The 17,071-nt window shown below is 45.9% G+C and overlaps 1 protein-coding gene across 1 annotated transcript in view; it reads left to right on the top strand.

The window, feature by feature from the left end:
- Positions 1 to 11,437: 11,437 nt before the first annotated feature.
- LOC119461427 (bifunctional arginine demethylase and lysyl-hydroxylase PSR) overlaps positions 11,438 to 17,071 on the top strand; it is a 28,334-nt gene continuing 22,700 nt past the window's right edge. The window contains exons 1-2 of the mRNA XM_037722766.2: positions 11,438 to 11,501; positions 15,683 to 15,854. Coding sequence (XP_037578694.1) covers positions 11,438 to 11,501; positions 15,683 to 15,854 — 236 coding nt within the window. The remainder of the gene's footprint in view (positions 11,502 to 15,682; positions 15,855 to 17,071) is intronic.

Raw genomic sequence — 17,071 nt, 5'->3', positions numbered from 1 at the left:
AGTGGAGGGCTCCGGATTAATTTTGACAACCTGGGGTTCTTGAACGTGCACTACAACGCAAGCACACGGGCGTTTTTGCATTCAGTCAAAGCGTTAAATATGCTATTGTAGAACATTCATTACGATATGCAGTTTGCACGTTCGCTTTACGTCTTGCAGTGGAAATAAAAGAACCTTGAAATGAGATAATTCATTGGGGAAAATGCGCATGAAAGCCCAGACCAACCGACTGCCACTAAATGGTCGCGCGTATAGCGTGACCTATTGACCGTAGCATTTGTCCATAGTTGCATATGCTTTAAGTTGTTCCGTCCGTAAAAGCATGCCGCGCTAAAACTGTGGCGTTTTCGCGAGTTGTCTCTACAACCAGAAAATTGGGACGACATCCGAAGGCCATGCCTTCCTGTGAGGGACACCTCGTAGTATTTACCAACTCGCAGCGTGTGTGAGTAACGGAAAATCACGCAAAAGTACGTACTATCAGTAACCGAAGCCAACCTAAAATAAAGCGTCGCGTGATTAGCAACGTAGCGTGTCGACAAACGCATAGAAATCGCAGAACTGAATCTGACCTACGAGTTTTTATCTGCACTGTTCGCGTGTCGGTGCTGATGTTACGTACCGATTGCGCAATCCAAGGCTCCACTCAATTAGTTGCACTGTTCGAGGCTTGTTGAGCCAATATTTATAGACAAAAAAGTATCTATAAACGTTGCTTTGAGTGACCGCCGCTATTTTCCAAAACAGACCGCGAAATAGCTCTCGGCGCAATTTCGACGGAAAATCGCAGCGATTGCTGCGACGTTGCGACCAACCGGTTGGTCGCAGCCGAAAATCGCAGAATAGGCCCGGCGACTGCGATTTTCGTCGCATGCGACGAAAATCGCACCATGTGAAACGGCCTTGACGCGGAAAGAAATCCTGATATGAATAAATGCGGCCTCTAAAGAATGCTAGTGGGAAAGATACACGATTTGCCTCCGTAAACGCTGTCTTTCGCGATTAAAGTTTGTGCGAAGTTGCAACTTCCTAAATGTTTCAAAATTATAAACTTTGCGAGGTATTTTCGACAAGAAAGCGACTTGGGTAAGCAAGCGCTGCATGAAGTGAAATTTTGAGAGAGAGAGGAAAGGCAGGGAGGCTAACCAGAAGCGAGTTTACGGTTTGCTACCCTGCACTTGGGAGAGGGGGGTATATAGGGGTTGGAAAGAGGACAAAGATAGAGAGAGAGAACGTGCGAAAAAAAGAAAAAAAACAGGAATAGGTAACAGAAAAGGCGTTCAAATCACAGGCCGGTCGATCTCAAGAAGCGCAGTAGCGCTTGCACGGCTTTCTGATGCGATGTTAAGTCGCGTCGATGTTGCAGAATTCTTTCTTCCGACAGAGGCTGGTCGTACAGCTGGTTCAGCAGTGATTGTCTCTGCACACTGTAATGTGAGCACTGACAAAGAACATGCCGAATCGTTCCCGCGTCCCCGCAATCGCCACAGGCTGCTCTGTCGGCCATCCCTAGGCGGAACGCGAGGGGCATTCGTAAACGCGACGCCCAACTATAGCCTACACAAAAGGGTCGCGTCTCTTCGGGGAAGTCTTGGTGGAAGTTGAAGGCTTAAGGTTGGGTCCAAGTTGCATAATCGGGCGTGCATAAAATGTGGTCCATTCCACTCTGATGTAGTGCACTGCTGTGAAAGTAGGTGGAGCATCCTTGCAGCATCTGTCCTAGACAGCGGGATTCATAGGCGGTTGTCTTCTACATGAGCTGAATGAGCAGCTTGATCGGCACGTTCATTGCCAACGATTCCACAGTGACTTGGTAGCCACTGAAAAATTATTTCATGTCCTTTCTCGTCAGGTGGTGTATGGCCCCGGTGATTTCGGAAACCAACTGCTCACACGGACCGCGCCGTAAGGCTGACAGTAAACTCTGCAGTGCCGTCTTCGAGTCGCGAAAATGGACCATTTGTGTGTTGGTTCATCATTAATAAAGTGTAATGCGACTCGAAGCGCTGCGAGTTCTGCTACCATCAACGTTGGCAAGTGAGATGTTTTCAACTTGATTTGTTGATGAGTTGAACTTTATTTCGGTCTAGAGGAGACGCAGGAGAGACCCCGCGCCACCCTGTTAGGCCCACGTAGGAACCGCCAAGATGAGCTTGACGGCTCGATCGCGGGCACTCTGGACGGCCAGGGTTTGGTCGTTGAGTTCGGGACTGCCCAAGAGCGCAGCCCACCTATCCTCGCTGAAGGCAGAGCCGATGGATTCACACTCCCACAAAACATGGTCCGATGTTTCCGTTAGTCCACAGGCAGGGCAGTCCGCACTGGGATACCTTCCAGGGTATATAGTCTGAAAAACCACAAGCTATGGATATGCACGGGATTGTAAAAGTCGTAGGGTCAGGACCCGCGTCCTGCGTAGGGCAGGGTGCGGGAGGGGGAATACCCATCTTGACATATAGTAGTGTTTGGTGATCTCATGGAACGTGAGAAAGGGTTCCCCGCGGGGCAGGAGGACTGCGAAGGCGGCATGGTCAGTGAGTCTTCGCGCGGCCTCGTGCGTGCCCTCGTTAGGTTTAGAGCGAGAGCCCTCAGTCGACCCCAAGTGAGCGGGAAACCAAGTGAGAGAATACGGAGAGATACTTTTCATGCTTTAGAGAATACGGAGGGCCTGAGGGGAGACCGGTAGGCCTTAATGGCCACCTTGAAATAGCTATATATTGCCTCTCTGCGACCATCAAGCACAGCCAGCGCGATTGCAACCTGTTCGGCTACCACGGGCTTTGAAGTGCGCACCGTAGCGCAGCAAGCGATCCTGGAATTAGAGTCAACGATGGAGACGGCGAATGCCTCTTGTTGAACATATGCCACGGCATCCACGAAGCTTGCCTCAATGTGGTTGTTACGGACATGCTCGAGTAGAGCTCTACCCCTGGCCCGACGTCGGCCGACGTTGTGTGCGGGGTGCATATTGCGGGGAATGGGCGCAATGCGCAGTTGAGATCTGATGTCACTAGGAATCCGCACGGCGTCGGGGCACTGGTCGACAGGGTTGAGGCCCACCTCGTCGAGTATCTTGCGGCCCGCCGGGGTGCCGGATAGCCTGAGCATGCAGCTGTGAGCGCTCTTGCGCCTCGATTATTTCTTCGAGCGTGTTGTGCACTCCGAGCTTGAACAGGTTTTCGGTGTGAGTGCTTACAGGTAAGCCGAGGGCGAGCTTAAACACCTTTCTGATGAGAGAATTGAGCTTATTCCTCTCTGCAACAATGCCAATTATGCATGGCCGCTGAGTATGAAAGGTGGCAGAGCACAAAAGCATCTATAATGCGGATGAGATTGTCTTCTTTGATTCCCCGGTGCCTGTTGGCGATCCTCCGGATGAGGCTTTTTCTGGAATGACAACAGCTGTGGTAGAGCTGTTCTGCAGGACGGAGCCGTCGGTGTATATGTGGGTGAAATCCAGGTACTTCTCATATAATAGGTGTAAGGTAAGCTGTTTAAGAGCTGGCGATGACATATATGCTTTTTTCCGGACGCCAGGTACTGTCAGGTTGATTGTTGGCTGAATGAGGCACCAAGAAGGAGTCGAAGGTCTCGTGGCAGGTGTGAAGCAAGCTGGTATAGCCTCACGATGTGCGGATACCGTTCAGCAGAACGAGGCGCGTGGTCTCTCCGCAGGTAGAGAGGCTAGATGGTGGCAAGGAGTCCAAGCAAGGTGATTTGCGTGCATCTTACTGCTTCAACTGCGAAGTGGGTCTTGATGAGGTAGTCTCTGGCGATTGCAACAGTTGCCGCCGTTGAAGCATTTCGAGGAAGACCTAGACAAATCTCCGGAGCGCCTGCTCCTGTACACTTTGCATAGTAATTAATGGGGTTTTACGTGCCAAAACCAGTTCTGATTATGAGGCACGCCGTAGTGGGGGACTCCGGAAATTTGGACCACCTGGGGTTCTTTAACGTGCACCTAAATCTAAGTACACGGGTGTTTTCGCATAGTACGTAGGCTTGTTTTACTTGCGCTAGTCGATGCTGTCAAGCTGTACCGCAAAAAGCCGAGAAAAAGTACCCTTTAGAGTTGAAGCATAGCGCTCGTCGACATTCCCCAGGTCTTTGCAAGGTAGAATTTAGAAATGAGTGCATAAGTTATGGTTTGGGGACTAAAAGATTACGGGGTGTTACGTGCCAAAACCACGAACTGTTTATGAGGCACGCCGTAGTGGGGGACTCCGGACATTTGGACCACCTGGGGTTCTTTAACGTGCACCTAAATGTAAGTACATGGGTGTTTTCGCATTTCGCCCCCATCGAAATGCGGCCGCCGTGGCCGGGATTCGATCCCGCAACCTCGTGCTCAGCAGCCCAACACCATAGCCACTGAGCAACCACGGCGGGTGGTCTGGGGACTCGGCTTACGTTTGATTAAATCAGCATCAAACTATCTCATCGCCAAAATAAATATACTTTTGTGGTTTACGATGTCAGCCACTAAAAAAAAAGTTGTCACAGTTTCACCTGAAAGGTGAAGCATCAATTGCGATAGCAAATTTGAAGAGAGCTATACGGAATAATGATAGCAGCTTTATCAGCTGTATAAACTTGGACATGCAGCAGCACCGGCAACACGCAGAACTGTTGTCGACGCCGTCGGCGTTTTGCCCGCGTTCGCTCAAAATGCGTGCGGCGTTGGTGACTGTTGCTGGAGCCTCTGATATAAATAGGCACTTGGTGCCGCAGCTAAACGTCGCCTCCCTTCCCTCCCCCTCCCCCCACGGCCTTTCGTGCGTCGGAAGAAGGCACGTGTGCTCTACATATATGGTGATTGTAGAGGAGGAAAGAGACGCCTACTTCTGCAGCCCTTAAGGGAGCACAGAGCAGAACGCGCGTTTGTTCTCCGCCGTGCGTTCACTCCCCGTGAAAGCGCGCGTCCCTCGCGCCCTTTCACTCGCACATACAGCGTTCGCCGCGCGGCGACAATTTCATCTCCATTGACGTCATACGGAACCTCACGGCGACGGCGACGGCGACGGCAGAAATCTGCTTTTGAGTGTTCATATAATTGCTATCGCAATAAAAAAGAAAAGAAAAGGAAAGAAACGATGACTGAGTGGCTTGCACTATAGCAGCTAAAGTTCTGAGGTAAAGCAAACTTGAGTTCGCTGGAACGGCAGTTCACTTGCTTCTCGTTGGAACTGCCAACCGTGTCGCGGTGAGCTCTACTGGAATAGACTCGCCGCTGGTGTTTACATTTGCGGCTTCTCTTGTTGATGGGAGTACTGCACATTTGGGCGTTGTCCCCGGAAACACTGCACGAAGCATTAGTTGTTTCGAACAAGATAATGGGCGGTTTTTATGCGTTAACACGGGCTCTAAGTGCATGCATGTGCTACGATAATCACCATCGCAATTTTCTGCAAGCATATACGACACAAGAATCGAGCACATACGTAAGAAGCTCGCCGTTTTATAAGTTGAATAAGAATAAAACTCATTTTGCCATTGGAAAAAAAAGTGCGATTGGTATGGGAGGGAGCCGGTACTCGGAAATAACTAAGCCCACGGGCAACAAACCGGAAATGCTTCGAGGAAGGTGGAGCAAAAGAAGAAATGAAAGGTAGGGAGGCAATGGACTTAATATATGCCGAGCGAACTCTTACGCAGTGTCATTTTAAATTTTATTTTTTATTTATTTTTGGTCTTTGGTAATTGAACAAAGTATAAAGCAATTTTAGAGAAACAAAAATCCCCGACGAAACTATAGTTTCGATTTTGGTATGTTCCACGGGGCTCACAAATTGAAAAGTAACAAAGCTCGTTACTTTTCATTGTCACCACATTGTCAGAGAAAGATGAAAATATTCTACTCGTTGAAAATATTCGTACAACAGTCCGCTTCTAAAGGCAGCTTTGGCGCATAGTCCGTTTTAATGACTTAGATTTAATATCGGTATGACGTGTCTTCAGCAACATATATTTATTACAATGCATTGCGAGACCCGGATTTCATAACCCGATAGCGTTTGTTCGCATCATTGCACTAATCTCGCCCGTGAACTGTGGTGCTACCAATGGTCGCTGAAAAAAAAGGAAACATATTCCCGAGATTGTGCTGTTGGACTAGTCGGTTACACATAGTGCTATTTTCTAGCGTCAGAAACGGGACAACCACATAGACGAGACAGGACGCAGTGCTTTGTCTTGTCTAGTCTGTATTATTGTTGTGTGTTCTTGCGCAGGAAAATAGCACAAAAGAAGATGTCTGTATAAAGAGTCAAGTTAGTAACTTGTATTTCTTGCTTCCGACATGCATTCTGAACTAGCTGGTGCACAGGGACGGAGCCGAGTCCTTCTTGACGTGTAGCTCGTAGCTGGTGGTGTGGCCCAAGTAATCAAGTGATTCTTTTCCTGTGCTAGTTAGCACTACTACGCATGACTACGTTACTTTGTTTTGTACACCATTTTCACCGGTTTTCTACCAGAAGTTCCAGACATTTAATAACAGCCGAAAATGCTTTTCTTCTAGAAAAAATATGTGCCAAGCAAGCTTGGCTTGATTACTATATGCGTCTGAAGCAGTTTTGGATGAAGAAAAGTTTAAGAGGCAAAAATGTAAAAAAGGACAAGAAATATTTTGTCACCATTACTAATAGCACCAAATTTTCTAAACAGCGCCACGAAGACTTACGCCAATGTTCGTAAAACAGGAATCAGAGAGCCATCATATGTGATGCTATCGAGAGTGAGCCAGCATATTCATTTGGGACTACACCTTTTTTTTTTGGTATGTGGTATTTAGGAAATGTTGTCGCCTTTAATTGGCGCCGGCTACTCCTTTTCGCATAGAGATATGACAAAAAAAAGAGAATTTACCTACACGCATTAAAACTAAAAGTCGACTCCGAATCACAATAACACAAAGTCCAGTCACATAAGTACACTAACGCCACACTAATACTGAAATTCAACTCGGAAACACAGTAACACGAAATTCAGTCACATTTGCGCATTAAATTAAACACAAAATCCAGTCACATAAGTACCCTAATGCCACACTAAAACTGAAAGTCAACTCAGAACAACAGCACACAAAGCTAAGTCACATAGGTGCACTAAAGCAAACACAAAGTCCGGTCGCGTAACTGTACTAAAATCAGGGCACATAAGGTAGCACGGATTAGATTCAAATGAAGGTACGTGAACCCAGGTGTTGAATTGACCAAATTCAGATAAAATAAAAATTCCCATAGAGTGAGCTTATCAAAGATAAACACTCTTTTTCTCGGAAATATTCTCGGAAACACAGTTTCCGAGAATATTTCTCGCTTCTAAAAATCTTTGGAGCGCCATTAACGCTCGTCTTTGCAATTAATATGTTGGCCAAGGACCTAAGATCTTCCTGAGGCTCAAGGGCCTGCGGTCTAATGCCACTAAATCACGTGCTAAACGAGGTCTGTATGTGTCGTTTCGCGGACATTCTAACAGAAGGTACTGCACATCCTCATCAGCGTGGCCACAAGTACATTCCGGACTATCAGCCCTTGAAATGTTTTGTAGAAAATGTTTTGTGTACGCTGTACCGAGCCGCAGACGGTGAATGAGCGTTTCAAAGGCTCTGGTTGTATCTAATGTGGACGGGATTTTGAATTGAATTGAATTGGTCAATGTGAAATAAATCTGAAGATTTCAAGTTCTGATCAAAACCATGTCGCTTTGCAACCACGGACTGAGATCTGTCTTAGTATGTGCCGCAATTCGCCTTGCGTTAGAGGGAGACCGTATATGACGTTATTAATATGCGCTTGTCTAGCGGCTTTGTCGGCTGTAACATTCCCAGGGATATTGGAGTGGCCAGATATCCATTGGAACATTATTGTGCGATTTCTTTTACTTGCCTTTGTGAGTTCCTTTAGTCTCTCATAAATTAACGCCATGTTTTGGGAATTGCTGATGCCACCATGAAGTGATGACAAAGCTGCCTGTGAGTCACAAATGATGACCTATTAGTTTCCTTTTTGCGATGAATTTATGTATCTTAACAAAGACAATATTGCAAAAAGCTCTGCTGTAGTTGATGATGTCGTGTGAGACAGTTTAAGCGTCTGCATTTGGTTCCATTTTGGAATGACAAAGGCAGCTGTAGAAGAATTTGTTTGACAAGAACCATCTGTATACTCTTGAATATATCCAGGGTACCCGAAAGTATATGTCGTATAGCGCTTGTTTTTATCCTGCTAGCATAAACATGTCTCGTTTGCGAAAATTCCGTCAACCGAAAGTTCAATTTTGGAGGCGACAAGTCGCCATGGAGGGTGCGAAATATCTGAGATACAAAATTCATGATGTAGTAATACATTTTGTGCACCTGAATCACAGTATTGATGTTCTCTCTGTCTCTCTCAATAAGTGTAATTGATAGTGGGTGCCTTTTGTGCTGCACTGAAACGCGAAAGTAGTGTCGACAGGTTTCCACCGTCCTCATAATAGGGAATGGAGGATGACGTGCCTCTGCAACTATTAAGGAACTTGAGGTTACTCGAGGAACGCCTAAGCATACTCTAAGGCTCCTAGCTATTAATCGTTAAGGTCGCTCTTCAGATTAACGGGAGATTCCATGCAGAACAGGTGAAGAATAAGCTATTTTTTGTTTTATAAGTGCATTATGTATTTTCAGCAGTGATGAAACCAACCATCCCCATGTCGTGCCTGCTACGCGGCGAAGAACATTTATTGTTGAGTTTATTTGTTCTTCGAATGCTTTAATGTGAGTATTCCAAGAAAGTTGTCTGTCTAGTATAACCCCCATAAATTTGTGTTGTTTTACTATGTCTAAACGTGGTCCCTCAAGGCACAGCTGAAAGTCTTTTAGGTATCCTCTGGTAAAGGGTGGCACAGCCGTCTTACTTTAAGACAGCTCCATTCCTCTTTCTTTTAAGAATTTGTCCACAATGTTTAGGCCTTCCTGCAAAGTTGATTGAACAAGGCTGGCACATGAACAAGAGGCCCAAATACAAACATCATCCTCATATATAGAGTAGTGTAATGTCGGTGGAAGTCTCCGTGGTAAATCCGTCATTGCGCAATTAAAGAGAAGTGGGCTTAAGACACTGCCTTGTGGTACTACTCGAATAAGATTAGGAGAGGAACTTTTTCCGTCGCTTGTTTGTATAAATATTGATCTGCCATTGAAGAAGTTGGATATCCAGCGTAGTGCGCTTCCAGAGACTCCCACTTCTAGTAGACCACACAATATATGAGCATGACTGATTGTGTCGAAGGCTCGCCTAATGCCTAAAAAAACCACTATTGTGACATTTCCCTAAGCTCATTCATGTTAAACATAGGTGACGATATCCATAATTGCATCCATGGTGCATCGCCACCTTCAAAATCCTGTCATGTGATCTGGAAGTGCTTCTGTTTTCTCACACGACCATTGCAGCCTAGTATCAATCATTTCCTCCATGACCTTGCATAAACAGCTCGTCAGGCTCATAGGACAAAAAGATTCAAGAGAGAGAGGAGTTTTATCAGGCTTCAATATGCTGTTTTCACCATGCTGTTTTCCAAGAGTCGGGGACATACTCCTTTTTTCACAAGTCATTCAGTAACTACAAAAGTGCTAATCAACCATTAGGTCCCATGTTTTGCAACATACTGTATGTAATGGAACCTGGACCTGCAGCAGTCTGTCTTACAAGACGCAAGTGCACATTTTAGCTCAATCATAGAGAATTCGTAGTCCAATTGTACATGCTGTGACTGAAAACACGCAAGAACTTTTTGTTTTGCCATTTCAGCTGAATATTGAAACTCAGCAAAAACTAATAGAAACGCCTGTTCTAGTTATAACCTTGCAGAATTCTTCAGGAATCACTAATTCTGAAGTATCCTTGGCTATTTAGAGAGCACGAAATGGTTGTGTTTGAACAACAGGGCCTCTTAATGCACGAATAGTCATCCCTACTCGAGTAACTGGCGTCAGAGGAGACAACGTATTGCAAGATTCACGCCATCTTTTTCCCCCCTAATTTTTGTAGTTGTCTACGCATGACTGAGGGGACTTGCTGCAAATTTCTATGCGCTTCTATAATTACACAGCGGCGGTAAGCTATTTCTGCTCTACTTCTGATAGCTCACAAATGTTCATATTCTCCATCAACTGATGCATACACATCTGGAATGGGCACTTGTTTCGTAAACATTTTCATTGTTTCTTGTATCACTGATGTGAGGTTCTCTACATCAGTTTTACAATCCACTCGACTGGACAAGAGTTGACGAAAGGGCTGCGAGTTTGTTATATCGACGTATCTTCGTTTGGCAGTGCTTTTTATTCGTGGATGTGATATAAGAATTGGGAAGTGATCACTTCTACGTGTTTCTGCAACTGTTGTGCACCCAGCATCGGTAACAAGATCATTAGAGCACAGTGTTAAGTCTATACAACTGACATAGCCATATCCACGCATAAATGTAACAGATTCATCATTCAATACTGACAGATTGCATATTTCCGTGGCGCATTGAAGGATATTCCCACGTGCATCACAGTGGTTACTCCCCCATGTTACGCTGTGTGCGTGATCGCTGAGGGGTGTTCTGAGAAGATCGCTGAGGTTGTCCTAGCTTAGGTCGCTGATATTGTTGTGATGTGTGGTCTTCAGTGGCGGTAGCAGTATGATGACTCCGCCGTCTCTGGGACCCTTGCCCAGCTGGTTGCTTTAATGCCGACGCATACGATGGTTCTTTTGATTTTTTGTTTAGTTGCTGTAAACTGGCGATTTTTCGCTGGGCTTACTGCATCAAGATTCGGAAGAGGCTCCTTGTGTCGTGGTTGCTTCCCATGAATTATTTCATGTTTGCGTAGCATGGATGCGGCCTTATTCTGTGGACATCCTGAGAAGGAAGCCGTATGGTTACCCGCACAATTCGCACATTTAGGCAGTCGCACAGACTTGCATTCAGTGTGCTCATGGTTCTCAGAGCAGATTTTACATCGACGTGATCCGTGACAGTTTTTTGCCAGGTGTCCAATTCTCTGACAATTATAACACCTCAACGCAGGACCAAGGTACTCTTCCATCGGGTGGCTGGTGAACCCCAAGTGGATTCTCTGAGGCATTAGTTTGTCATCTCTGAAGTGAAGGATTACACTATGCAAAGAGCGGGATTCAACTGTACCATCCTCCTGACGGTAGTATCTTGCTTGGCGGCGGACTGATATTACTCCAAAATCTTTCAAAAACTCGAGCAGTTGTCCTTTAGTGTATTGAAGGGATATGTGACGAAACTTCCTGACATTTCAAGTGTACGAAGCCGATATGTAGAGCTTAACTCTTAGTCCTGCTACACCTTTGTGGCCTGGCTCCCACAGAAAACAAGCGAGGTTAAAATGTCAGGCTAAAAAATAGGACGCTTCTAATACGTTTGATAAATATATGACATGGTAGGCGAAGAGCAAACAGTCGCAGAGTCTGTTGAAATTATGGCTGTTGAAAAAGACGCAGGTAACTTACGTGGAGCTGAAGCAACGCTCCCCAATTTAACCTGAAAGAGAGAGCGCATGAGGGAGATCAACTTTATTTTACACACGACTGGTACGTGCCCCCACCCCTTCCACACTCGTGGGTAAGCTGGACCGCTCCAGCCGAACACCTCAGCCTCGTGCGCTGGCGACTCTTCGTGCATCACATTCAGCACATCCACGGAATTAATCAATTTCATCCGGAATGATGTCAGGTGTGAAGTCGGGTACACGAATTCAAAAGACCAATTCAGGGACGATGATACCACGCCCATGCCTGCGTTCTTTTAACAAAAACCAAACCGAAGCATCAGTCGCAATCCAAGTCTGTATTTGAAGTTGGGCGAGGTCGTCGGCCTGAAGATGGCCTAGGCACTGAGAGGGAATATACTTGGCTTTATGTAAAAGATATCATAAAGTTCATTGTTAATGTGGGCATTCAGTGTTAACCTCGTCAACGGAGACCTTCAAGGGCGCCAAGGACAGTTTCCACGAAAACCACTTGGGGGAAACGCAAACTAGTTAAAATATTCGCTCGGCTCGGGAATGAAATTGCACACATTGCGACCTTCTCTGTGGTGATGCATATATCTATGATAAGAAGCCAACAAACAATGACACCAAGGACAACATGGCGGAAATTACGTGTACTTACTAATTGAATTAAAGATATGATAAATTAAGGGAAATGAAATTGGATTCGCAGGTGGGGAACGATCCCACGTCTTCGCATTACGCGTGCGATGCTCTTACCATTGAGCTACCGCGGAGATGTTTTCCCATCCACTTTCTGGGGTATTTATGTTTAGAACTAGAACTAACCCTGGGAATGTTAGCCAGCGCCACCACTCACAAACCATGGCAGCGGATGTGGAACATCCTTTCTTCCGCAGGCGTCACAGAGCACGTTATCTTTTTGGGTGATGGCAACTGGTCAATAAACCCACATAAGCTACACCTGAGGGCATTAATGTTGCCGAATTCGAGCCCTCGTTATGTAATGAGCGAGAAGATATATATATATATATATATATATATATTAATGTTTTTACTGAATAGATGGCGAACTGACCACAAGGAGAGGCAGGCTTGTTTCCGACCCAGTTATGAAGTCCCAAGGCACGGGCGTAGACTCTCCTAGGAATACATGCGACCGAATTTTGTATTAGCTAGGTCCGCCAGAAGACAATACGCCGAAATGGGTGAACATATATGTGACAAATCATAAGGAGGATATCTTTATGCCATCAGGAGCAACTGTCACTAACTACCCACAGCATGAAAAACAGCGCGTACCTATTGAAGTGCAATGTGCTAAAGGTGCGCACGACAGTTAAGTTTTTTGTTGCTTATAAAACCCAGATATTGCCATTTTCCACTTGGGGAGCAACTTCTCAGTAAGGACACTAAATTTGTACAAGGAAGTTAAAGGGAGAACTAGGGGCACACTTTTGCTGACATTAAGAGGCAGGTTGCTTACATCAAACATAGATTTGAGAGTACTCCCTTGATAAGGCTGTAAAAGTTCGCACATTTAGTGTTTTCACCTAATCGAGCGAAAAAATACAGTGTCGTCGGCGCACACGTACGTCTGCACATCGTGTTGGGAAAGAACCGAACTTGGTAGTAGAAGTAGTAGTAGTAGTAGTAGTAGTAGTAGTAGTAGTAGTAGTAGTAGTAGTAGTAGTAGTAGTAGTAGTAGTAGTAGTAGTAGTAGTAGTAGTAGTAGTAGAAAACCTTTATTATATTCACAAACCAGACGGGCTCCTACCCCAGTCCACCTTGGTAAAAAAATAAATAATAGTGGGCTTATGTAACTGAAGCAGAGCTACTTGATGAAGTAACCTCACGGTTAGATCTCCGCTTAAGCCTTGTTAACTTCAAGTAGTCAAAAAATTTACTGTCCAAGATGAATTCAATACAAGGAACATGAGAGTCAGCACCCAATCATGGTACCACATGCCTGCTTGTCGCTGCTTTTCACTTGTTTTATTCTCGGGTTCCCTCGTTGGAAATCTTGTTCGAATCGACTGAAAATGTGTCCCCAATATGTCAGCTCGTTAGTGCAGTGCCAGACTTAGGAAGCCTGGTTAGTGGCGGCGCATCATGCACATCATGCTTGCTTGAAGTCCACACATTCCGCATTATGTGACGTGCTGCTGCGACAATCCGTTGATTGGTTCAGCAGTTTTGTGGCTTCAGCCTTAGAGCGGTAAGTACTGAGCAGCCCGAGCGACTTAACCAAAATAGTCACTTTTCGACCTAAGCGACCATTTCTGACCGCCGCTTGGCGACCACGTCGGTCACGTGGCCTTCGTGGCCCGCTGGTGCAAATGTTAGTTCATATATTTATAGATTATGCAATGTATTGATCTAAATAAAGCATTTACATACCCTGTCCCATATCCCCCACCCCAATGCAGGGTAGCAGTCCGGAAACTCGCCTCTGGTTAACCTCCCTGCCTTTCCTCTCTCGCGCTCTCTCTCTCCATGGATGGCAGTTGTGTCCGTGTCGTCCTTTCTTGAAGTTGTATGTTGTGGACAAATGGAAGTGCTCATTGCCACAATTTTTGCATTTATTGGAGCATTGGAGCAAAAAAAGAAAAAGAAAGAAGAAAAACAGGCAGTACGGGGGGAAGGGGAGGAGTGAAAGCCCACTGCGACGGCGGCTACAGCAGGAACGCTACAGAATTCATAGCTAGAATTTGCCAAGGTGTATACAAAATATGGTGCATGACTAATGGCGCTGTGACCCATGTTTTCTGCTATTTTCGACGAAACCGTTTATTCATGTTACAATAAAACAAAAATAATGTGGTGTCTTCAAATGTCTTCTCTCCACACTACTCTCTGTCTCTCTCTCTCTGTTCCTAGAGTTGCTAATAATAGATTGTACTTGAAGTGACCTTCGCTATTACCCCCCAGCTACAGTTTTGCGCCTGCTTATTGCGAAGGCCCTGAGCCTACGATGTATTTATTATTTCAGGGCTGTAGTTTTAACGTTTTTCGACATCTTTTTATTCACTTTTTCCTGAAAGCTTCACCCTGTTTCTGTGAACAGTGAAGCTCGCGTTTGTTTGTTCCTCCTGCGGAGGGTAGATAGCAAATCCGCCGGGCTCTAATCGCCTCTTTCAGCTCTGCGCTCCACCCGACTTAAGACGTCCGTGAGCTTTCGACTCACGGACAGGCGCGCGCATGCACGCTGCCGGATTGGAAGTGGCGAGAGCATGCGCTGCAGTGGATGCGTGTATCGTCCCGTCTTTTCACGAGCGACTGCGGAGGACCGAGGAGCTTCCCTTGACCCGTCAGCGCTTGACGTCGTCCCGTCGTCGTTGTCCGTTGGTTCTTTGCAAAAGCGGCTTTTCGTCTCTCGCAGGTCCGCTCCAATTTGAGTTTTGAGCTGCTCTTGAGACAAGAGCATTCTGGCGGGCAACACCTGGGGAGTTAAGGTGGAACTTTTGGCATCCACTGGGTGAGTGAAGCAAAATCTCCATTAGCGAAAGGTAGGTCGCGTCACTGCTGGGCATGACTGTTTTTGTTGCGTAAAGGAGTGGCTAAAGCTACCGTCTTGGGGCTTCGTTTTCTTAGTGTACTCCTCCATCGAGGATTTCTGAGAAAATCCACTTTTCGGGACGACACCATTGCACTACTTGTTTTTTTGAGAAGACAACAAATATCTTTTTCTTTCCTCGAAAACTGGGTCGCGTGACGAGTGATTCGTCGCCAACTAGAGCTGACAGAACAAAAAATCAAATAAAGCAAATTCTATAAGCTCTGTCTGGTAGCGATTAGTCGCGAGTGCGGAAGAAGTGCCAGACCATTGTAGCCCGCAGCAGTTTGTCATTGTGATGCAGCTCCAAAAAAAGACTCTCCTGAAAAGAGCCCCTCCTAAAAAACTGCTGGATTACGAAGCCAGGTTTACGGAGCTTCACAGCAAAGCCCTGGCACTCGGGCTGTCTCCAAAGGAACTGTACGAACTGCCTAGCGTAAAAAGACTTCAGCGTTTAGGCATATCTCCCTGGCTCTTAGCACGTCTGCTCGGCCAGCTCGCTGGATTCATCCGAAGTGCGAAGCCATCTTACCGGTGCGTGAGGCTCCTGTTTGCGTTAATCGTGGTTGGGGTGGTCTTTCAGTTTTGGTGCTATAGTCTTCATTCCCAAAAAGGCTGGGTCTCCTTATTTGTCGAGAGGCACAAGCTTGAATCCGAGCCATGCGTCGTGGACATGCCGGCTAAAATTCAGAACGGCATGATGCCGCCTGTCGACTGTGACATCTGCAAGAACCTCAAGAAAGTGTCTAGAAGGTCGTCACTGAGCCAATACGACTTCGAGACAGAGCAAGTATCCCTCTTATTACACGTCTGTATTTTTTATTCAACTAAAGTATGTGAAAACCTTCGTGGCAGAAAATTATACCAGGCAGGTACTCATGGCATGTTTTTTTCGTCGTTGTCGTGCATGCTCTTAATGAACGTTACATTCTGTCATGATATTTATGATAATATCTTTCCTCATGCCCTAATGCCAATCTCCTTGAAGCACCTATGTTAACACTGCTATAATGCTACAGATGTGTTAAAAAATTAGTTTACGAATCGTAGAAGTAAACTGTGTGGATTCCGCTACCGGATGGGGAAAGGGAAAAGAAGTATAAATCGCAACGACTAACCAGCGACCTTCAAAGACTGCTGGGCGCTTAGTGATCTTCGACCAAGATTGTCACGCGCCTGCGCAGATATCTCGGAAAATTCAAGACTGCAAGGATACAACAGCTGTGTTATGTTCGCAATTATAATATTTGTCTCTGTGTCAAAGAAAGGAAGGGACTAAAAATACTTCAGACGTACTCGCTTTTATAGACAAATAAGTTTTCTTATGTGCACGTTGCACGTACTATCTCGCTCAGTATGAGCTACAATGCGAAAGCGCGTGGCAAAGCGGTCGCGTTTTTTAGCTCATACTGAGCAGCGCGATAGTACCTTGCTGATTTCCCCGGATTATACTTCAAAATACCATAAATTTCACTCGCATTGTACGGCAATGTCGCCTGTACGCCGTCATTCACGCCTATATACAGTCACTTCAACACGCCTTAAATGTGCTTACACTATGTATCCGTTCAAGTACGCTACTGCAGTGCTGTACCAGCATCACAATTACAGCTTCTACGATTACATGAGGCAGCTTAAAACCGCAAGTATATGTCGACATGGCCGAATATGCTTTTATACTTATATCCCTCCGCCTAATATTACGTCCTGCGCGATTCCAATCGACAAAGTTTCCTGTTCGCTGTCCCTAGCGGAGCGTTTAAATGTAAACATAGCGACGCATGCTTGAAACACAGTTTCCTGAAAAATAATAAAGGCAGATAAAAAAGAAACATAGAAAGGAAGAAAACGCAATAGGCACATCACATATGAGGTGCAAAGCAAGCTATGCGACGAGGACGACTGTTGCGCCGGTTCGCGAGCGACGGCTGCTTGCGACGCGAAGAGCGGTTAGCGGCAATTTATGATAGCGGTGTTGATGCTTCGCGCTCCGCCGCTTCTGG

The sequence above is a fragment of the Dermacentor silvarum genome, chromosome 1, assembly GCF_013339745.2.
Source record: "Dermacentor silvarum isolate Dsil-2018 chromosome 1, BIME_Dsil_1.4, whole genome shotgun sequence".
NCBI lineage: Eukaryota > Metazoa > Arthropoda > Arachnida > Ixodida > Ixodidae > Dermacentor > Dermacentor silvarum.
The sequence above is the reverse complement of the archived record's forward strand: the minus strand, read 5'-3'. Positions and strand labels throughout refer to the sequence as shown.